General features: G+C 48.0%; 1 protein-coding gene across 3 annotated transcripts in view; it reads left to right on the top strand.

The window, feature by feature from the left end:
- The first annotated feature begins 679 nt into the window (after positions 1 to 679).
- Positions 680 to 23,385, top strand: part of SMG6 (SMG6 nonsense mediated mRNA decay factor) — a 119,403-nt gene continuing 96,697 nt past the window's right edge. For 2 of the 3 annotated variants that reach the window (XM_056865206.1, XM_056865205.1), the window contains exons 1-8: positions 692 to 827; positions 6,052 to 7,759; positions 9,227 to 9,419; positions 10,819 to 10,929; positions 14,429 to 14,535; positions 15,956 to 16,034; positions 16,709 to 16,819; positions 20,627 to 20,821. In XM_056865206.1, coding sequence (XP_056721184.1) covers positions 731 to 827; positions 6,052 to 7,759; positions 9,227 to 9,419; positions 10,819 to 10,929; positions 14,429 to 14,535; positions 15,956 to 16,034; positions 16,709 to 16,819; positions 20,627 to 20,821 — 2,601 coding nt within the window. In that variant the 5' untranslated portion in view covers positions 692 to 730. Of the gene's footprint in view, positions 828 to 6,051; positions 7,760 to 9,226; positions 9,420 to 10,818; positions 10,930 to 14,428; positions 14,536 to 15,955; positions 16,035 to 16,708; positions 16,820 to 20,626; positions 20,822 to 23,385 lie in introns of all 3 variants that reach the window. The other variant, XM_056865207.1, reaches the window with a different exon arrangement.

Here is a 23,385-nt window from a genome sequence, read left to right as displayed (position 1 = left end):
TGTTTATTTATTGTAAGGTGCATTGAACCTGATTGAGATACATCTATTGATATTGGTTCCTTACCATCAGTGGTTCCCAACCTTTTTTTGACCAGGGACCACTAGGACTTTTTTCTTCAGTGCAGGGACCCCAAGGTTCAAAATAAAAATTCCGAGAATTTGAAAATAAACTTTAAACATAACTGTTAGTTAAACATTAAGCTTAGAATAATATTTGAATATATATTTTTATAATAGAGAACTTTTAATTGAAAATATCAATTTATTATGGGTTTATAACTTTGTTTCGCGGACGTTAATTTAGTTCTCGCGGACCCCTGGGGGTCCACGGACCCATGGTTGGGAACCAGTGACCATTGTATAGAAGGTACTGGATGTAGCTGATGCATCTTGTTTGATTTATATCTCATTTGTAGTAAACCATTTTGAATGCATACGCTTTAAGAGCCCTCGTGCTGCTATTACCAGATTTGCTATGTGCAGAGGGGCTTCCAAGCCCCGTTTCCCCACGGCCGACCCCCGCCCGCCTGCCTGCCTGCCTGCCTGCAGCTGTCTGCGGCCGCATGCCTCCCTGCCGCCCGAGCATCTTTCGCGCCGTCCGGGGCGCTTCCGGCGAGGCCCCGAAGAGAAGGGCGGGGTCGCAGCGCGCGGCGGCAGGACTCCCATACGCCTCTGCGCGGGGTTTGGCCGTTCCCGGCCGCCGTCCGTTTCCCTGGCGCCGGGAAGTAAAATGGCGGCCGCGGAGCTGGAGCGGGTCCGCGTCTCGGCGGCGGAGTTGAGGAGGGGGATTCTGGCGGCGGAGGCGGCGCTGGGGAGGGGCGGCCCAGGTGAGGCCCGCGGCGGGGGGGCCGGGCTCGCGCGCGCGGCCTGCTCGGCGGCTCGGAGCGCTTCCCGCGGCCCTCTTCCCCCGTGTTAACGCGGGACGGGGGTGTGGCGAGGAGAGCCTGGGCCGGAGGAGGGGCGGCGCCAGTGGGGCGGGCGCCTGCTCATGCCCCTCGCCGGAGCCCGACCGGGGGCAGCATCCGGGGAAGCGGCCCCGAGCCTCTGGTCGCGGATGCTGGGCGGGGAGATCTGGCGGTCCGGTAGAGATCCTCTGCGATGGCCTTTCCCAGTGAGGGTGGTTGATAGGTGGCTGTTGCAAGCAGCTTTGGGAGCTCCGCGAGCCTCGCTTTTTCTCTGCTCCGGCAGTAGAATAGACTGTGGCCATTGATGGCCCTTGTAAGGATGTGACTCTGGCCACCAAGACTAGATTAATTCATGCCATCGTATTCCCTATTACTATGTATGGGTGTGAAAGCTGGACAGTGAAGAAAGCTGATAGGAAGAAAATAGATTCCTTTGAAATGTGGTGTTGGAGGAGAGTGTTACGGATTCCGTGGACTGCCAAAAAAACAAATCAGTGGGTTATAGATCAAATCAAGCCTGAACTGACCCTAGAAGCTAAAATGACTAAACTGAGGCTGTCGTATTTTGGTCACGTCATGAGACGACAAGAGTCACTGGAAAAAACCATCATGATAGGAAAAGTTGAGGGCAGCAGGAAAAGAGGAAGACCCAACAAGAGATGGATTGACTCAATAAAGGAAGCCACAGCCTTCAATTTGCAAGATCTGAGCAAGGCTGTCAAAGATAGGACATTTTGGAGGACTTTCATGCATAGGGTCGCCATGAGTCGGAAGCGATTTGACGGCACTTAACACACACACACATTGATGTCCCAGGCTAGCCTGATCTCGTCAGACCTCAGAAGCTAAGCAGGGTCAGCTCCGGTTAGTATTTGGAGGGGAGACCACCAAGGAAGACCAGGGAGGGTTGCTGTGCAGAGGAAAGCACTGGCAAACCACCTCTGTTCGTCTCTTGCCATGAAAACCCCCCAAAAAGGGGTCGCCATAAGTCGGCTGCGACTTGACGGCACTTTACACACACACACACACACACACACATTGATGCACAGGAGGTTTTGCCTTGGATTTGCCACTCTGTAGACGCACATTTTCCCCATCTGCATTCTCAAAACTCTGCAGGGGGGCTTTTTTTTTTTTTAGTTTTGAGAACTCGGATGGGGAAAATGTGCATCTACACAGGGGCAAATCCAAGGCAAAACTCCCATGCATAAATGGCCTGTGCCCGCTAAGCCTAAGAGAGTCATTCTGGGACTGCCAGGCTGCGTTTCTGACTTTGCTACATTAGTCGAACATGGAGAACTCATCGTGGTTTTTGTTTATATGCTGCTTCGGGTCACCTCACAATCCATCGAATGCACGTAATAGTCTTGATCTGCAAGTTTGTAACACTCCAGTATGTGGGGTGTGAAACTTAACCTCACCTTGGAGTCCTGGTATTCCAACATGGGACAGGCTGATCCCTGCATGGGAGGGGATGTTGGATTACGAGTGTTATGTGATTCTTTCATACACTTAAAAGTAGAATTAGTGGGTGACTTCCAGTTGTACCTGGGGATCTCTCCTCTCAAAATGTAAACCTCATATAGAAGCTCTATATACATTGTATGTATGCAGTTCCTTAATGGTGATGTAGAATCATAGAGTTGGAAGGTACTACCAGGGTCATCGAGTCCAACCCCTTGGACAATGTAGGAAATTCACACCACCTCCCCCAAGTATATGCACCTACGCGTGTATATAAAACACATAGTGCGTTCACACACTTCCTGTGTTGGTGTAGTTTATTTTAAAGATCTTCAATTGTGTTTTGCCCCCACAACAGTCCTGGGATGTTAGTAATAATTCCCATTTTACTGCTGGGAAAAACAGGATGAGAGAAGGAAATGTCAGAGGCCATGCAGTGAGCTAGAAAAGATTTTGAAGTGTAAGGGTGTGTCACTGGCCACCAAGACTAGATTAATCCATGCCATTGTATTCCCTGTTACTATGTATGGGTGTGAAAGCTGGACAGTGAAGAAAGCTGATAGGAAGAAAATAGATTCCTTTGAAATGTGGTGTTGGAGGAGAGTGTTACGGATTCCGTGGACTGCCAAAAAACAAATCAGTGGGTTATAGATCAAATCAAGCCAGAACTGACCCTAGAAGCTAAAATTACTAAACTGAGGCTATCGTATTTTGGTCACGTCATGAGACGACAAGAGTCACTGGAAAAGACAGTCATGCTAAGAAAAGTTGAGGGCAGCAGGAAAAGAGGAAGACCCAACAAGAGATGGATTGACTCAATAAAGGAAGCCACAGCCTTCAATTTGCAAGATCTGAGTAAGGCTGTCAAAGACAGGACATTTTGGAGGACTTTCATTCATACTGTCGCCATGAGTCGGAAGCGACTTGACGGCACTTAACACACACACATGCAGTGAGCATGGCAGAGACGTAGATTGAAGCCTGACTCTGATTCCCCTGATTGACCACTAGCCAATATAGAGCTAGAGATGCGTGTGAAGTCCACACATGTTAGTGTTCACTAAACCCTTGCATTGGGTTGTAGCTGTTTTTAGGAATGTAAATCATTTCGTTAAACCTAACTCTTGTTCTCTAACCATGGTATCTTACTACAGTTGGAGAGCTGAGGCCGAGAGAACAACTTTGTCCAAAGACAGTAATTCTAGCGGAGGGGTGGGCCTTGAAGTTTTGCTCTCATTTTCTGAGCTGTGTTGCTTCTCAGCTCTGCAGTACATGGGTTCTTTGATGAAACATTGCCTGAAATGCTAAATACATCTTGAACCCCAACTAACATCTGCATCCCATCACCGGCAAGTTACTATGGCTTGCTTCATGCCATCCCAGCTGTACAGCTGAAAAGCACCCAGTCTCCCCCCCCCCCGCATGCTCTTGAACCTGGTGTAGCAGCTTGGTGGTCTTTTGAGGGGGTCACCACACCTAAAAATTGATATGGCAAGGCTTGAGAAGGTGCAGGAAAGAGCGACCAAAATGATCAGGGGGCAAGAGAATCTGCCCTATAAGGAGAGGTTAAAATACCTAGGGCTGTTGAGCATAGAAAAAAGGCGGGTCGGGGAGATATGATAGAATATAAAATTGTGCATGGATTGGAAAGAGTGGACAGGGAGAAACTTTTCTCCCTCTCTCATAATACTAGATCATAGAGTCATCTGCTCAAGGGTGAGAGATTTCAAACATACAAAAGGAAGTATTTATTCATACAATGCATAGTTAAACTGTAGAACTACCTGCCCCAGGATGTGGTGATGGCTGCCAACTTGGATGGCTTTAAGAGGGGAGTGGACATGTTCATGGAGGATAGGGCTATACATGGCTATGAGTAAAAATTGATACTAGTCAAGATGCATACCTCTCAACTATCAGATGAGCATGCCTATTATATTAGGTGCTGTGGAACACAGGCAGGATAATGCTGCAATCATATTGTTTGTGGGCTTCCAAGAGGCACCTGGTTGGCTTCTCTGTGAACAGACTGCTGGACTTGATGGGCCTTGGTCTGATCCAGCATGGCTTTTCTGATGTTCTCAGCAATAATTGCTTCAAAAATAATCACGTGGATTGGCAGCCTGCTTATTGGAAGGAGAGTTACTTGCTGATACTCTGCATAGGCTCAAAAGCAGCAGTTGGTAACAGCAGTTCTCTGAGACAGTTAAATGAACTTTTCATTTACAATAATTAAAAATATGTTTTGAGGCTGGCCTCTAGCTCAGTTGAAGTGCTGCTCAGGAGTTAAGCAAACTTTCCCTAACAAACCTAGTTCCAATGGTCACCTTGTTGGTTCCAGAACTCTGCCATGCCAGGGCTCTTGTTGCCGTGGACACAGCTTCCCCCAGTGTTCTGATGCCTGGAAGCTGAGAACAGTTAGAGGTATCTGGCATTCATTGTATCCTGCAGGTTGGTAGTGGCACACAGAGCTAACCAGTGGAAGGCATCAGCTGCAGTTAGGATGTTCTCTCCTGCAGGAGGTCAGTTCTGGCTCTGCCATAGTGATTCTGGGAAGGTGTAACGTAGCATTTCAATGGGATCTGGGATACCCCCATTGTGCTGTGAAGCTTGATTGAGTGACCTTGGGCCAGTCGCATACTCTCAGCCTAACCTATCAATTGGATGTAAGGATGAAATGAGGAAAAGGGAGCCACGTGTGTCTTGAAATCCTTAGAGGGAAGGGCAGGATAAAATATTAAATGAAATGTAGGGGTGGGGAGAAACCAACAAGGAATATTTGGGGGCCTGTGAAAGAAGTGGTTTCTTGGTCCACAGCCATTGAGGTTGTGGAGAGCTAGACGTACATTTAAAATAATAGACGGTAATGTTTGATTTCTTGGGAAGGAATAGACAGCATCACACTTTTGAACCCTGTCCTGCACAGGTCTGCATAAAAGAAACTTCAGAGTAATAACTGACCACCAGGTTCAAAGGAGTCCAAGCAGCCAACACATCCCTGGTTGTTTCAGCACTGATTGGGGGAAAGGTGTGAGCCAGGGTTGTGGATCTACAGGGAATTGTTCTTGTGGCATGGAAAAGGAGCTCAGAAGGCCCCAGGTTGGCTCTTTCCTGGCCTTTGCCCTTGGCAAGTTCAGCTTCTTATAGTCAGGGGCTTGATCCATGTTTACCAGTGAGTGTTTGATGATGCAGAGATAGAGCAAAGTTCAAATAATAGGCTCTTCTTGGACTGATTTAGGTTGGAGTGGGAATATGTTTATTTACAAAACATATATGCCGCCTCTTCAGGGATCTGCTCAAGATGGCTTACAACTTGCAGGTTTTCAAGCAATGCAGAGCTCTTACTTGGTCTGTGGAGCTGAAAGCTTCTTGCTGTATCAGCCTAAAAGACATCTGGGATGTTTGTTTATTGCTTTGAATACTTTCAAGACAGAGATGGCAACCAACAGTGTCTAATTTACACACAAAGAAGTCTTGTGGAAAAGAGCTGAAGAAATTTGCAAACAGCTGCCTTTTCTTATCCTTTAGGATCAGTACGGCAGTTGTCATGAAATAAAACTACATTCAGAGGCAAGCGAGTGCTTGTAATGTTTTGCCAGTTTTCTATCTGTTCTGCTCCTGTATGGTCTTTATCTTTGTCTGATGTATGACCAGCCATTTGTATGTGCGTTTTGTTTTGTAGAGACCATGAAGGAACCACGGCATCGCAAAGACAATAGGCGCCCAGACCTCGAAATCTACAAACCCGGCCTCTCCCGGATGCGCAACAAGCACATCTTAGAAAAGCAGGAGCCTTCTAGGCCTGAAGAAGCCAAGGACAGAGTGGCTGAAAACACAAGCCCTTCTGCCGCTGCCATCAAAGAGGAATCCCGTGACTCTCGAGACCCACAAGGAGGAAGCAAGCAGGAGTCAAATACCCCCTCAGAACCGTGTGTTGGGACAGGACCCCCTCAAGACCAGGCGAATGTCCCTGAGGACTGGTGTCCAAAGATTGTCAGGCGAGTCAAGAAACCAGACCAGCAAATCTACCAGCCTGGGAAACGCCTGCAAAGCTTGTCCAAGGAGACCCTCGGGCAGTCTTCCGCCAAGGAAACTTCCATTAAGGGAGAGGGGGATGAAGAGTGTGAAAGGGATACTGGGAAAAGTAATGACAGCTGCAGAAAGCAGGCAACCCAAGAGGGGAGGGAAGGGAACCTAAGCAAAGAGGGAACAAAACCTGCCCAGGGGGAGAAAGGCAGGCGGGTTGAGCGAACGGACAGAGCCAAAAAGGGCGGCACTGACATGGCCCATGGCAAGCTAAACACTCCCAAGCGCTATTCTCGAACCGACAAGCGCCGGAACCGATACCGCACCTGCAGTACCAGTTCAGCCGGGAGCAACAACAGCACAGACGGAGTCCGGGGGGAGGCGGAGGCCGGGAAGAGGCGTCAGGAGCTGGTGAAGGAAAAGCCTCGTCCCCGGAAGCAGCTCTCCACGTCATCCACGGACTCCCTTGATGATGACCGGGCTGTGGAGGCAGACGCAAACGGCCCCAGGAGGGACTCAGAGACCAAACGGTGCTTGGAGCACAGCTGGGGTTCCAGGACCACCGACAGGAAGGAGGCCAAAGGAGCCCAGCATGGTGGCAGGGCTGTCAGCAGGGAGTTTCTCAGTATGACCGACGGGGACCAGCAGAAACGCAAGCTGTCCGGCGCCAGCTTGAGTGACTCCACAGAGACTGGCGAGGGGAAGGGCTTGAGGAGGGAGCCTCCCGGGAGAGGCCGGGGCATCCTGGTCCTCCCAGCGAACACGGACCTGACCACGAGTGGCACTGGCTCACCTGAGGCTCCTCACTCGGGTTCCAGGCTGCTCTTCGGGGGTGGTGGCAAAGGGACCCGGGGCAGGGGCCGGGGGGGCACTGCCCGCCGGCTCTGGGACCCCAATAACCCAGACCAAAAGCCGGCGCTGAAGAGTCAGACTGCCCAGTTGCATTTCCTCGACACGGACGACGAGGTGGCTCCTGTGCCTCGGGCCGACACCCGCCAGGCCCAGACATCCTATTACAGGTTCCAGAACTCAGATAACCCCTACTACTACGGGCGTTCGGTGGGCCAGGCCCCCTCATACCCCTACCCAGGATATTCACTGCAGTATCCAGTGGGCCCCAGCAATGGGGTTTTCCCTGGTCCCTATTACCCTGCCGGCTACACGAGCCAAGTGGAGCCTTACCTCTGTATCCCCCTCCTGGCCAGTCCCCTGAGCCCTGAGATGGAGCAGCAGGTGCGGAGCCTACAGCAGCAGGAGCTCACGAAGGTCCTTCGGGAAGCCAGCAACCTAGAGCAGCAGCTGAGCAATCTCCTTTCCAGGGACCGGCTCAGTCCTGAGGGCCTGGAGAAGATGGGGCAGCTCAGGTTTGAGGCTTGCTTTCTGCGGCGGGAGAGGAATACTTGCTGGAGCAGGGAGGAGGCCGTCGGCTGAAAATGGTGGGGTGGTGGTGGTAGAGGACTGTGGTCATAGCAGTTGCTTATCTACCCAACTGTTTGGTTGTGCTGTGTTAAAGTTAGTCAATACAAAATACACAACCAATGCTGTGAAATTTACAGTAAGGAAATAACAGCACCACAAGGCCACCAAATATATAGAAGGTCCTAAATAACAATTTATAATGCGATCCCAAAATCATTGCACAGCTCTATAAAAATACTACTAAGGATAACATTGCAAATGCCATTCAAAACCACATAGAATGCTGCATGAGTTCTTCATGTGGATAACGGGTCTGATTTAAGTCCAGTTTATTCAAGTCCAATGTATATGAAAAGACACTGTTTGAAACAATCCTGATAGGAGATATAGTTGAAGATGAAAGTCACAAACTGAAGACGACATGCCGTCAGTCGTTTTGCATAGCTTCCCTGGTTCCAGCACTAGACAGGAGATGTATATGCATGAAACATCTTCCCGGGAATTCACAGCGTAAATGAACAGCTTTAGAGATACAGCTTTGGAGATAAAGTCAGCAGGGAGTGGCACCCGGACTGTATCCAGCCTTCACAGGCTATAGGAAGTGACAAGGGCTCCCCGATAGTGTACTCCAGTGTGGGAGCCTTAGGACTTGCTCATGCATTCAGGGAAAAGAGGTAGCAGAGCCCTAAGGGGATTGAATGGACTGCAGAGCTTTAATATATTCTATTTATAACCCACCCTCCCAGGCCAAAGCCAGGCTCAGGGCGAGTAACAATATTAAAACCAACATAATTCCCAGTATATAAAATTATTTAAAACTATAAACATTTAAGCGGTCTAAAAACAATCTAAAACATTAGATGGCGCTAGGTCCAGTGCCGCTGAGAAAGCGAGCAGCAGGCCACCTCCTCTAGGTTATGATAAAGAAAAATAGGTAAAGGGGGCGGGGGAAGAGACAGGGAGGCCAACATTGATGACATACACAGCTGCCTTCAATTGTAGGCCTGGTGGAAAAGCTCTGTTTTACAGGCCTTGTTTAGACTACAAAAGGATGATCACATGTTTCAACACTCCCCTGTATTAAAACCTCCCTGTAAATAGAAAAGCAGTACTGCAGGCAAATAGCGGAGGGTGCTGTTCTGGCTTGCTAGCTTTGTATTTGCAGGGAGGCTAGATGGCCATCCGTCAGCGATGCTGATTCTGTGACCTTAGGCAGATGATGAGAGGGAGGGCATCTTGGCCACCTTCTGGGCATGGAGTAGGGGTCAGTGGGGTGTGTGGGGTGAGGTAGTTGTGAATTTCCTGCATTGTGCAGGGGGTTGGACTAGATGACCCTGGTGGTCCCTTCCAACTCTATGATGCTATGGGTCTGCCTGCTGAACAGCTGTGGGTGTGATTTCCCCCCCCCCCAGAGCTGAGATGCTGCAGCTTTATGAGCGTTGTCTCCTGAGCGACATTGAGTTCTCCGACACCCAGAACGTGGACCAGCTGCTGTGGAAGAATGCCTTCTACCAGGTGATGGAAAAGTTCCGGCAGCTGCTCAAGGACCCCCTTGCAGAGAACAGCCAGGAGCTCCGCAGCAAACTGCTCCAGATCCTGGATGAGGTAATCCGAGGCCCAGCTCCTCCAGTCTGTTTTGGCTGTGGGGGGAAGTTCGATTCCCCACTCCTCCATGTGAGTGGCGGAGGCTAATCTGGTGAACTGGATTTGTTTCCCCACTCCTACACACGAAGCTAGCTGTGTGACCTTGGGCTAGTCACAGTTCTCTTAGAGCTCTCTCAGCCCCACCTACCTCACAGGATGTCTGTTGTGGGGAGGGGAAGGGAAGGTGACTGTAAGCTGGTTTGATTCTTCCTTAAGTGGTAAGAGAAAGTCAGCATATGAAAACCAACAATTCTTCTACTCCCTGTTGAAGTCTCATTGTGTGGCTTTCCACATGTCATCCGGAGTCCTGTTCTTGATTGTGGCAACTCAACTAAATGAGAATGTAAAGAGAAATCCTGGAAAGCCTCAGGTTTCTTTAAATGTTTGCCACCAGCTGAAGAAATAACTCATTTTTCAGTTTAATATTTAGAGTTGAGAAGCAGCATGCCGAGTCAGCTGTGCATGCGCCTGCGACCAAACCATTGCGCACGCTCTCTCTCTTTCCTCTGGTGGTATGCTAATAGATTTGCTGCCTCATGGTCATGGAGGACAACCACTGGAATTGAGTTTGAATCTGGAAATCTTCCAAGGGTACCCACCAAAGGAGAAACTGGGACAGCCCACGGTTGAAACCTGAGTTGTGGCCCACCTGTTCTGCAGGAGCTTTGGTTGTATTGCTTCAGCTTCTCCGTTTGTGTCAGAGTGTGGTTGTTGACTGTGAACTGGGCATCTGAAGCACGGGAGGACTGGCTTCAGTTTAGCACAGCGTGTTTTGTTTTCACAAGGCCAACACTGCATTTTAAGCATGTAAACCAAGAGAGCACCTTCAGGCTCATTTGGCTGTCAGTGGACAATGTGTGATGGGATCCCATTCCATCGTTGTTGGAAAAGCTGCCTTGCTGGATCAGGCTGAGGACATCGTAAACCAGTGCTCTTGACAAGAATCTCAGCCGGGGTGAAATGGTCCGCTGTAAATTGATTCGCAGTTTGCCTTCTGATACCCCCCCCCCCAAATCAGAGGCATTAAGGAGCTCTCTGCTCCTGAGCTGGAGATGCTTCCGGCTGTCTGGGACACCAATTGCCCACCAGGGGAGCCTGAACTGGGTGCACATATTAACCCACATGAAGTTGCCTTATACTGAATCAGACCCTTGGGCCATTAAAGTCAGCAATGTCTACTCAGACTGGCAGCGGCTCTCCAGGGTCTCAGGCAGAGGTCTTTCACATCACCTACTTGCCTCGTCCCTTTAACTGGAGATGCCGGGGATTGAACCTGGCACCTTCTGCATGCCAAGCAGATGCTCTACCACTGAGCCATGGCCCCTCCCCTCCCCTCCTGAAACCTCTCTTCCCTTCACAGGGCACACTTTTCTTTGACGGTTTACTGCAGAAGCTGCAAGTATCGTACCAGTTCAAGCTGGAGGACTACATGGACGGCATGGCTGTTCGCAGCAAGCCCCTGCGGAAGATGGTGAGTCCTGAGGCTGTTCCGGGCCAGAAAAAGAAGTGTGGGGCTTTGCTTCAGCGGCAGTCGGGGGGGGGGGGGCTGAAGGTTTCATAGGCGGCAGCCAAGTAGGCCCTTTTCAGGGCTGTTACTTAAGGCCAAACTAGAATGGACACAGGGACACTTGTGGCTGCCATGGGGATGCTGCTGCCATTTTAAAGGGCTACCAGGGCTGGATTATGCTCCCAACCCAGGCATCCCTCTCCCCCCCCCCCCCCCGCCACCGTTTTGGCATTTGGAAAGGTATGAGAGGGGCTGTCCTTTGGGGACAAATCAGGATCAGGCCCTCACAGTATTTTTCAAATCATTTAAAAACAGCAGCTGTGGCCTTGTGGATGCCATCACGTCTAGTTGTGCTCTTAGAGTTACATAAGGATGTAAGAAAATCCCTGCTGGATCAGACCAAGGCCCATCAAGTCCAGCAGTCTGTCCACACAGGGGCCAACCAGGTGCCTCTAGGAAGCCCACAAGCAAGACGACTGCAGCAGCACCATCCTGCCTGTGTTCCACAGCACCTAATATAATAGGCATGCTCCTCTGATCCTGGAGAGAATAGGTGTGCATCATGGCTAGTATCCATTTTGACTTAGTGGCCATGGACAGCCATATCCTCCATGAACATGTCCACTCTCCTCTTAAAGCCTTACATAAGAACATATGAAAGGCCATGCTGGATCAGACAGTCAAGTCCAGCAGTCTGTTCACACAGTGGCCAACCAGGTGCCTCTGGGAAGCCCACAAACAAGACGACTGCAGCGGCATTGTCCTGTCTGTGTTCCACAGCACCTAACATAATAGGCATGCTCCTCTGATCCTGGGGCGAATAGGTATGCATCATGACTAATATTCATTTTGACTAGTGGCCATGGATAGCCCTCTCCTCCATGAACATGTCCACTCCCCTCTTAAAAAGGTAAAGGTCCCCTGTGCAAGCACTGGGTCATTCCTGACCCATGGGGTGACGTCACATCCCAACGTGTACTAGGCAGTCTTTGTTTTACGGGGTGGTTTGCCAGTGCCTTCCCCAGTCATCTTCCCTTTACCCCCAGCAAGCTGGGTACTCATTTTACTGACCTCGGAAGGATGGAAAGCTGAGTCAACCTTGAGCCGGCTCTTAAAGCCTTCCTTAAAGTTGCTACTTATGTGGGCAGGGATGCCATAACGGCTCAGAAATTTTGGCCAAGGAGGGAAAGTGAGTATGGCCACGTCTTATTTAAGCTGGGGTTCATTGAATGATGGTGTTGTGTCTCAAGTTGGAAAGGGCAAGTTTTTGCAGTAGTTGAATGAAAAGGGGGAAAGTCCGAGAAGTCCAAGAGGACACACAGGCTCAGTGATGAGGAAAAGGGGCCAAAGAAAAGAAGTACTGCTGAGGAAGGAGGAGGATGGACTAGTTGCTTGGTTTTGAAAAATTTAATCTTAAGGATATTGGGAAGGACAGAGAAACATAGATCAGAAGAAGAAAAGTAAATCTGCAAACTCAGCGTAAATGAGATAATGTTATGAGAATAGGAAGAGGACCAAGAGGAAGGAGAGACAGAGAGATGAGGGCCCAGGACTGAATTATCAATGGTGAAAGGAACAGACAGTGACTTAACATTAACAAAAATGGAAAAGGGTCCCTTGGAAAGATTAGAGGGAAGCTTGGAAGCCTGCATCTTCTAAAGTCCAGAGGATGTAACAGACAGAGAATCGAACGGCCCAGATCTGAGGCAGGAGAGAAGTGGAGCGGCAGAATAGTCCCATGAATTAGCAAGCTGGAAACAAAAATGAGCAGCTTTGTTGGAAAGCCAAGAATGAAAATGGAATGTTCAAGAACTATTGAGCACATGCACAGTTAAGAGAGACGTAGCGGCACTGACTTCTGATTAGACATTTATAGGCTGCACTGCAAGAGCTCAAAGAGAAAAAAAAGGGAGGGCACGGATAAGAAAATTAATGCAAGAGGAAAGGAGAATGAATATAGTTAGAGAAAGAGGCTTGCTTAGCAAGAGAGAGAGTTGGTGAGACCTAGAAAAATGTAAAACAATTGCAAGAAAAAAAACAAAAGTGTGAGGGTCAGAAGGGCAAACAGAAGTGAATTCAAGTAGTGGGGCAAAAGAAAGAGAAAAGCTGAGAGGGGCGCATGGAAGGCAAGAGAGAAGCCTGGGGAGAATGAGCAGCAGGCTCCTGTCATAACTGTAGGGCATCCAGCGGTGTCTATAAGAGCAGTCAAAGAGAGACAAGCAGCAAGACTGAGGGAGTTTGTGAGGCTACAGTAACAGGAGCGACAAGCAAAGAGCACTAGAAGATGGCGATGGAGGTGCAGTGGTTAAGAGTGGGAAAATGCCCCCTCGAATAGACTTGGGTTTGAAGATATGTCCCCCCATAAATCATCTAGTTTTGGGCACCACAATTTCAGAAAGATGTAGACAAACTGGAACGTGTCCAGAGGAGGGCAACAAAGATGGTGAGGGGTCTGGATACCAAGTCCTATGAGGAAAGGTTGAAGGAGCTGGGTATGTTTAGCCTGGAGAGGAGAACACTGAGAGGGGATATGATAACCATCTTCAAGTACTTGAGGGGCTGTCATATAGAGAATGGTGCTGAGTTGTTTTCTGTTGCCCAAGAAGGTCGGACCAGAACCAACGGGTTGAAATTAAAAGAGTTTCCGTCTAGACATTTGGAAGAATTTTCTAACAGAGCGGTTCCTCAGTGGAACAGGCTTCCTTGGGAGGTGGTGAGCTCTCCTTCCCTGGAGGTTTTTGAGAAGAGGTTAGATGGTCATCTGTCAGATATGCTGATTCTGTGACCTTAGGCAGTTCATGAGAGGGAGGGCATCTTGGCCATCTTCTGGTCACTGGGGGTGTGGAGTGGGGGGAGGTAGTTGTGAATGTCCTGCATTGTGCAGGGGGTTGGACTTGATGACCCTGGTGGTCCCTTCCAACTCTATGATTCTATTCTGTGATTCTAGGTGCAGCACCCAGATAAGCCAAAAAGCTCCAGGTGCACAGAGAGTTTCGGGCCAAAAGCAGCCACCTAAGCCACGTGACCACCCTGCCAGAAAAAGTCCTCCTGAGGCATCTTTGTCTGTCCCACCTGGGAGATGGCAGATTGCCTGGAAAAACTTGACACCTTTCCTTGTTGCACAAAGAGGGGTGTGCTTCAGGCTAAGCACATGGTGATAGCTACTCGGCTATTTTTTGTTTTGTTTCTGCTAGTTGGGCATCTGTAGGTCAAGTGCTGAACTCTGCCCCTTCCTGAATAATAGCCCTGCTAGTTGACATTGTAAAGACGCTTCTCAAATAAATAAGTGAATGGCTTATTGCCAATACCCTTTTGGACTCCTCGTCTTTCTTTGATCCCTTTACCATGTGAGAGTTTTCCACAGAGGCCGATCCCCTGTCCACCTTGTGCTTTCCACCACCAGTGTCTGGTTGCCAGTCACCTGCTGGCATCCATGGTGTCTTGTTGTCTCTCCCTTTGCCAGGTGAAATACGCTCTCATCAGTGCCCAGAGGAGCCTGATCTGCCAAGGGGACATCTGCAGGTACAGGGAGCAAGGAAGCGACACGGCGAACTACGGGAAAGCACGCAGGTGAGAGGGAATGACAAAATTCTGCTTGGCAAAATGGGGCTGGAGGCATCTTGGTGTGGTTTTGGCCCCAGCTGATCCTGGATAGGCTCTGCGGGCAGGCAGGAGGCTGTAAGGATATAGAATTTGGATAACGAAAGAGTGTACCATGAGGAACGACACAAGAGTGAAATGGAACTGGGCGTTGCTCAGCAAATCAGTGTGGTGTAGTGGTTAAGAGCAGTGGACTCTAATCTGGTGAACTGGATTTGTTTTCCCACTCCAACACATGAAGCCTGCTGGGTGACCTTGGGCTAGTCCTAGTTCTCTCCGAATTCTCTCAGCCCCACCTACCTCACAAGGTGCCCGTTGTGGGGAGAAGAAGGGATTGTGAATATAAACTGCTTTGAGACTCCTTAAGGTAGAGAAAAGCTGGGTATAAAAACCAAGTCGTCTTCTTTAGCTGTTGTAGTAAGGAGTTTGGCGGGAATTAAAATTAATCAGTTGTACCTGGGGCAATTCTGTCAGTGTGTGTGCTGCTTTCATGAGCAACAGAAGAGAGGCCTCTGCCTCCAAGGTGTATGCATTTGGAATCTCAGCAGTAGAGAAGGCAATGGAGGGAAGTCACGAGGGTGAGATGAGGGATTCCAGGGGTGAATGTGAACTCATGCAGGTGCACAGACCTCTATCCTTCATTACCCCTGCAGGCAAGGAATAAGGGAGACGCCAAAAGCACCGTTGGAATGCATAGGATTCAGCTATCTTTCTAGGCCTAAGCAGACCTGGGGCTGGTCAATGCTTGGACGCACAGCCTTCTGCGTGCTGCGTTAAGTTCTGTTGTGGAAGAAAGTTTGGATGTAAATGTAATTGATTACATTGGCGGCTGGTGGAAAAGGCGGGTTTTGAGTCCGGAATTGAAAAAAGAGGGTACGATAGCACCCTCTAGGTGTTCAGGACAGGCATTGCAGGTGTAAGAAGAAGAAGAGTTGGTTTTCACATGCTGACTTTCTCTACCCCTTAAGGGAGAATCAAACCAGCTTACAATCACCTTCCCTTCCCCTCCCCACAACAGACACCCTGTGAGGTAGGTGGGACTGGGAGAGAGTGACTAGCCCAAGGTCACCCAGCTGGCTTCATGTGTAGGAGTGGGGAAACAAATCCAGTTCACCAGATTAGCCCCTGCCACTCATGTGTAGGAGTGGGGAATCAAACCCAGTTCTCCAGATCAGAGCCCACCACTCCAAACCACCACTCTTAACCACTACACCATGCTGGCTTTCATGGAAGGGGTAGAAATGCCATTTTGTAGTCACAGGCAGGCTGTTGGGGTGGACCCAAAAAGCACTGGCCTGCTGGCTGGATTTAATTCCTGCAATCCACAGTTTCCTGTCCCTAGTCTTAACAAAGGCCGTATTGTCAGTTTCACCGTCACTTTTGTCCCCAGCTGGTACCTGAAGGCACAGCACGTTGCCCCAAAGAACGGACGCCCGTACAATCAGTTGGCTCTCCTGGCTGTCTACACGGTAAGATACAGTCCAAACATGAACTGCCTGATGTCCATAGCATTGAGAAAGGTATGCCGAGCTGTGATTAGTTAAACCTACTGTCAGATGACTGCGGCTGACAAGGGACATTGCCCTGGGTGGGTCTGAATTATACATTTTGGGCATGTGCAGGTTGCTTGTCAGAAAACCTTCTGGCGCAAAGCCCTGTTCCCTGCCCCCCCCCCCCAGTTCCCCTCTGTTCTCTTCTGCTTCACTGATTGCTGGAGGGATATGTGTGGTTGCCTCCATCTAGACATTAGGAAGAATTTTGTAACAGAACAGTTCCTCAGTGGAACAGGCTTCCTCGGGAGGTGGTAAGCTCTCCTTCCCTGGAGGTTTTTAAGCAGAGGCTAGATGGCCATCTGTCAGCAATGCTAGTTCTATGACCTTAGGCAGATCATGAGAGGGAGGGCATCTTGGCTATTTTCTGGGCATGGAGTAGAGGTCACTGGGGGTGTGTGGGGAAGGTAGTTGTGAATTTCCTGCATTGTGCAGGGGGTTGGACTAGATGACCCTGGTGGTCCCTTTCAACTCTATGATTCTATGACTTTGGAGTGGAGATCCCTGAGGTCCCCTGGAGCTGGCATCTCTGGACAAGGCTAGAGTGAGACTCCACCAGCTCTTGTAACTGTTGTCTGGTCTTTTGTCTGCAGAGGAGGAAATTGGATGCCGTGTACTACTATATGCGCAGCTTGGCCGCCAGCAACCCCATCCTCACAGCCAAGGAGAGCCTCATGAGCCTCTTCGAAGAGATCAAGCGGAAGGTGAGGGGAAGGGGAGGGCCTTTCTCGGCCTTCTTCCAGAGCCTGTTAGCACCCTCTCCTTCCGTGGTGCTCTGCTGATTGTGTCTCTGCCAGCATGGTGTAGTGGTTAAGAGCGGTGGTTTATCAAACGTAAAGAGAAAAAATTACCAATTTTGAAAATTAGGAAAGATGGTAAAGTAACAATAGATAAACTAAAAATTATGGAAACATTTGTAGAGTATTATACAAATTTATATAGGAAAAATTTAGCATCAGAAAAGGAAATGGATGTTTATCTTAACCAATTTGACTGGGAAAAAATATCTCAAGAAAATAGGGAATTATTAGAATCTAAAATACCGTATTTTTCGCTCCATAAGACGCACTTTTTTCCTCCTCAAAAATGAGGGGAAATATCTGTGTGTCTTATGGAGTGAATGTGCGTCTTATGGACCCTAGTCCGGTCCATCCGGGAGTCCCAGAGCTGGGTGGAGGGACCCCCTCCCCTCCCGCCAGCCAGCTGGGCGCGCCGGAATGACGCGAGCTGGCTTTCCCTGCCCCGATGGCCAGCTGGGAGGTGGGCGGGGCGCACAGTGCCGGCTGGGCGCGCTGGACTGATGCGAGCCGGCGTTCCCCGCCTCGACGGCCAGCTGGGACGCGGGCGGGGCGCACAGATCTTGGCGCGTCAGGACGGCGTGCTGGGAGGCGGGCGGGGCACACAGAGCTGGGCGCGGCGGGAGGGCGCGAGCCGGCGTTCCCCGCCCCGACGGCCAGCTGGGAGGCGGGCGGGTCCGCATAGAGCCCTCTGGGCGCGTCGGGACGGCGTGATCCGGCATTCCCCGATCTGACAGCCAGCTGGTGTGGGGGCGTCTTATGGTCAGGTGCGTCTTATGGAGCGAAAAATACGGTAACTGTGGAAGAATTAAAAGATGCTATAGGTAAGAGTAAATTAAATAAGTTTCCAGGGGCGGATGGATTTACAGATTTTATTATAAAACTTTTCAAGAGCAATTATCTCCACATTTATTAAGAGTAATGAATGCTTGCTTGCAGAGTGGATCTATTCCTCAAACCTGGAAACAAGCAAATATAGTATTAATACCAAAACTAAATTTGGATTTGCTAGATGTAAAAAATTATAGACCTATTTCACTATTGAATAATGATTATAAACTTTTTGCTGAGATTTTAGCATCAAGATTAAAAAGAGTTTTAAATCAGACTATACACGAAGATCAAGCTGGGTTTTTACCAGGTAGATTGATTAATCAAAATGTCGGAGTGGTAATAGATCTTTTAGAATATGCAGAACATGTTCCAACTCCGGTAGCTATGATATTCCTGGATGCGGCAAAAGCATTTGATAATGTGAATTGGAAATTTATGAAGAAAATATTAGAGTTTATGGATGTCGGAACAAATTTTAAGACAGCTATTGAAAATATATATAGTTATCAAACAGCTAGGCTGTTGATAAATGGTATATTATAACCACAATTTGAAATTCAAAAAGGTACTAGACAAGGCTGTCCTTTTTCTCCTTTATTGTTTATATTAGTGTTGAAAGTTTTATTGAAAAAGATTAGACAAACGGAAGATTTAAATGGATTTCAAATTGGGAGAAACCATTATAAGATTAAAGCATATGCAGATGACCTTGTATGTTTTTTGACTAATCCTAATGATCAAGTTGAAAATTGGAATAAAATAGTGGAGGTTTATGGAAAACTTGCAGGTTTTAAAATCAATAAAACTAAAACTAAAATATTGGTTAAAAATATGACTCTCTCACAGCAACAAGAACTAATAAAAAAGTCGGGCTTCACTATTGAACACAAAATAAAATATTTTGGCATATGGTTATCCCCAAACAATCTTAATTTATTTCAAAATAATTATATTAAACAATGGCAACAAGTTGTGATAGATCTTAAAAATTGGGAAAAAATACCGTTATCGCTATGGGGTAGAATCTCTGTGATTAAAATGATGATATTACCCAAGATGTTTTTTTTGTTTCAAAATTTACCAATTTTAAAAGGATTACAAATATTTAAAAGTTGGAAGAAAGACATTTTAAATTTTTTTATGGGGAAAAGAAAGACATAGAATAGCCTATAATAATTTAATTGAATTAAAGGAGACAGGAGGTTTGGGTTTACCCAATTTAAGAATGTATTATGAAGCAGCTTGTTTCATTTGGTTCAAGAATTGGATTTTATTAGAAAATACCAAACTTTTAGAAATTGAAGGATTTAATTTACGTTTTGGATGGCATGCATATATGGTATGAGAAGGAGAAAGTAAATAAAGAATTTAATTCTCATATTATCAGATTTGGTTTATTTAGAATTTGGAAAAAATATAAAGGATTTTTGGAAAATAAAACCCCAGGTTGGATTAATCCAGTAGAAGCTTTTATGAAAAGAGGTATACAATTAAATTTAGATATGAATATTTATAGAGAGATCACAGAGTGTAGGGAAGGGGTTTGGTCGTTAAAGAGTAGAGAAGAGCTTAAAATAAAAGATTGGTTTATGTATTATAAATTAAAAGATATATTTAATAAAGATAAGCTGAAGGGATTTAATGAAAATAAATCCAAATTAGAAATTATATTAAATAAGTGAAATAAAGGATTGATAGGACGGATTTATAAACTATTAATTGAAGTGAATCTAGAACAAGAAAGGATTAAACCAGTGATGGTGAAATGGATGAAGGAGTTAGGATATAATATTGATTTGAAATGTGGGAAAAATTGTGGAAAAAAGAATATAAATTTACAATTACTAATGAAATAAGAGAGAATCTATATAAAATGTTTTATAGGTGGTATATTACCCCTGTTATGATAAGTAAAATGAAAAAAGGCGATTCGGATCTATGTTGGAAATGAAAAAGGAACATTTATGCATGCATGGTAGATGTGTAAAAAAATAAAAAGATTTTGGAGAAAAGTATTAAATGAAACTAATAATAATACCTAAAGATAAAATGGATAGATGTGATAGAGTCATATGTCAATATAGTTTTGCAGCAGCAAGAATTACAATAGCTAAAACCTGGAAGCAAGTAAATAAACCTTCAATTATTGACCGGAGAGAGAAATTATGGATGTATATGCGGATGGCCAAATTAACAGATTCCCTACATGGGAAGGATATGGAATAATTTAAAAAAATATCGTCAAAGGCCATCACATTTTGGGACAAACTGACAAGAATGAATTTTACTAATTTAGTTAATGAGTTATAGATAACTGGTTAATATTTTTATAATGTTGTTATTATACTTATTTCTAAAACTGTCATAACACTTCTCAGGAAGTTCATCGTGGTGATGGGACACTGTATTAAGGTGGGTGGTGGTTTTTCAGGGCACTGTGAACTTTGTAACTTTTTACTATATTAAGCAATTTTAACTGATGTGTAAGTGCTCTTTTGTATTTTCTTTTTCTTTGTATTTATATGTTTTTCTTTTTATTATAAAAAATAATAAAAAATCATATATAAAAAAAGAGCGGTGGTTTGGAGCAGTGGACTCTAATCTGGAGAACCGGGTTTGATTCCCCCACTCCTCCACATGAGTGGCGGAGGCTAATCTGGTGAACTGGATTTGTTTCCCCACTCCTACACACGAAGCCAGCCGGGTGACCTTGGGCTAGTCACAGCTCTCTTAGAGCTCTCTCAGCCCCACCTACCTCACAAGGTGTCTGTTGTGGGGAGGGGAAGGGAAGGTGATTGTAAGCCGGTTTGATTCTTCCTTAAGTGGTAGAGAAAGTCAGCATATAAAAACCAACTCTTCTCCTCCTCCTCCTCTGAATAGGCTGAGCAGGTGGAACAGAAGCAGAGCCCCGCCCGGAGGGGGAAGGGGAAGAACGGCACGTTCCGACACGTTGGTGATGACGCCACCCGCCTGGAGCTGTGGATCCATCCTTCCCACGCTCGCTCCTCCCAGGGCCACGAGTCCGGCCGAGACTCCGAGCAAGACAATGGGCTTGGGAACCTCAGCCCCAGCGATGTGAGTCTTGCGGTGCCTGGATGCTGCTTTCTTTCTGGAAGTTTTATGATCTGGACCTCTGGGCAGCCTGAGAGGGGTGCCTCGGGGCTGGGCAGTGCTCCCTCCTGCCACTGTGTGGTGCTGTTTCTCTTGTTCTGCAAAACAGGCTGCTGAGATGGGGAGGACCCTCCGTGCAGAGGACAGGCACAGCCTGGAGCAGCAGTGTCGTGGCTTTTCTTGCTGCTTGCTTTCTCGCCAGCCTGTTTGCCAATGACATGGGGTGGCATGTGGACAAGGCCCCAGGTTCATTCTGCTGTTCACAGGCTGTCCAGAAAATTGTCTCTCCCAAGCCAGGCGGCTTTGCTGTTTCCAATAGAGGAAAGTTTTCAGCGCAGGTAGAATGATGCACCTGGGCTCTGGCCATTGTGTTTCTGATGGTTGCTTTTGGCTCTGCAGCAGGGGCCTCCCACTGAGGGAGGGTCTGTGGGTCAGTGGTAGAACATCTGCTTGGCATGCAGAAGGTCCCAGGTTCTATCCCCGGCATCTCCAGTTAAAGGGACCAGGCAAGCAGGAGATGTGAAATACCTTAGCCTGAGACCCTGGAGAGCTACTGCCGGTCTGAGTAGACAGTACTGACTTTGATGGACCAAGGGGCTGATTCAGTATAAGGCATATTCATGTGTTCATGTGTTCACTACCTTGAGCTTCCAGTGATGGATGGAGGGGCAATTTCGCTAATGCTGAGGCAAGGCGCCCACGAAGTGGGGGGCACATTTCCTAGCCAGGGTTATCTTTAGGCCCCTGGGCACATGTACTGTGTTCTTCCGAGGAAGCAGGGCTACTGGGACTGGGGCTCTACTGGCCAAGAAGCGCATGGCAATAAGGATGGAGGATTGTCAGGAGGCAACGCTGGTCTTGGGCTGCCTCTCCTGGAACAGAGAGCTATGATGACCCATGACTGATGCTTGCCTTGCAGTCAAGCTTACAGAGCATCAGTGGCAGCCCCATGATACCGCATGAGATGTGACATTGTACCCGGGTTGGTTTAGGGCAGAGGTTCCAAAGCTTTTTGACTCCGTGGAGCACTTTTCGGGAGATAAATTAGTCACAGAGCACTAATTTTCACCTAGCAACTGTATACTAAACCAAATGACAGTAGTATTTTTCTTTCCAATCTCTTCACGGAGCACTAGGGGATGTTTCGTGGAGCACCAAGTGCTCCATGGAGCACAATTTGGGAACCTCTGCTTTAGGGTATGACATTTGGCAGGGTCTCTCCTATGTGTTTGGCCCATGGTGGTTTCCAGAAGGAAAGTATTTGTTTAGAGCAGTGAGAATCTCCTGGAGAGTTGTTGGCTGGGGGTGGAAGTCTTGCAGGGCTCTGTCCGATCTCTGGCCTGCCCTGTGGGTGGCGAAGCCCAGTGGAGAGGTTTGGAGCCCCAGCTCTGCCATTGCGTGCTTCGGTTGCTCGCTGTGCCATGCTTGGGAAACTATCGCAGAGATCTGCGGCTGGGCTTATTAAAGTGTACACTTGGGTTTTTTTTTCCACTTCCTGTTTCAGAAAGAGTTCACGGGTTGGGGTTCTCTCGCTTGCGTCTTGACTTGGCAACCTTTTGTGCTGCTTCTCTCCCCCCCGCCCCACGCTGCGCTGCTTGACCCCGGTCACCAAAACCACTTCAGGGCTTTATTTTGACTTGAACCGTTTCATTTCGAGCTTGCGAGGTTTTAGTCTCTTTCCTCTAAACGAGGGGGAAGTTCTCTGGGGAGGAAGCCGCGGGTGCCAGGCTGCAGTTGGGCTGGTTAGACGCGAAAACCACATGCCTGGCTCTGCCGGCTTTGGGACGTGACACACGGCATGGGGCTCAGGGTGGCTGCTGTTCCCACCCCAACCGGCAGCTGCTCCTGCCCCTTGGCTCCCAGCACTTGAGAGCAGAAGCGGCCTGGGACGTTGAGCTTTGCACCCTATCCCTCTAGCTCGAGCGTCTTGCTCTTAGACCTGTTTGCAAGACTTTAGCAGAACCTGTAGCCTTTCTCTTCCGTCTGGCCCGCTTGGCCTTTTGTTAACACCCATGAGGGGGAGGGCGAAGTTACCGCCAGGAGTTTCCAGGCGTGCAAAGGAAACCTGTCATATGCGATGGAAAGGAAGGGGACGGGAGGGGGGAATCACTGATGAGGATTTTGACAGGCAGGGGGACCCTTGCAAGGCCAGGGGTGGTCTCTGTTGTTCTACTGGAGGGGAATGGGTTGCCCAGTCAAGTCCTGGACTGCCCTGGCACCTTCTGCAGAGACATAAGCTGCTCACTTAGTTTGGAGCTGTGTCTCTCTCTGTGTGTGTTTTTTAAACCCTCTGAATATGTGGTTGTCAACCAAGAGAGTGATTTGCTTCTCTGTGTGTGTTCTCTTTGCAGAGTGTTCTCTGCATTAGCTAGTGTTCTGCAGAACAATGAAGCCTTCCCCCCGCTCACAATCCTGCCCAGCCATTCTCTGGCTTCTGAGGTTTCAAACTTGCAAGCTTGTGAGAAGTAGTGAGAGCTAGAATCTTTCAGAGAGACGAAGGGAGAAAGGAGAGGACGCTAAGAGGTTTA

Source organism: Euleptes europaea, chromosome 19 (assembly GCF_029931775.1).
Source record: "Euleptes europaea isolate rEulEur1 chromosome 19, rEulEur1.hap1, whole genome shotgun sequence".
In the NCBI taxonomy this organism is placed as follows: domain Eukaryota; kingdom Metazoa; phylum Chordata; class Lepidosauria; order Squamata; family Sphaerodactylidae; genus Euleptes; species Euleptes europaea.
The sequence above is the reverse complement of the archived record's forward strand: the minus strand, read 5'-3'. Positions and strand labels throughout refer to the sequence as shown.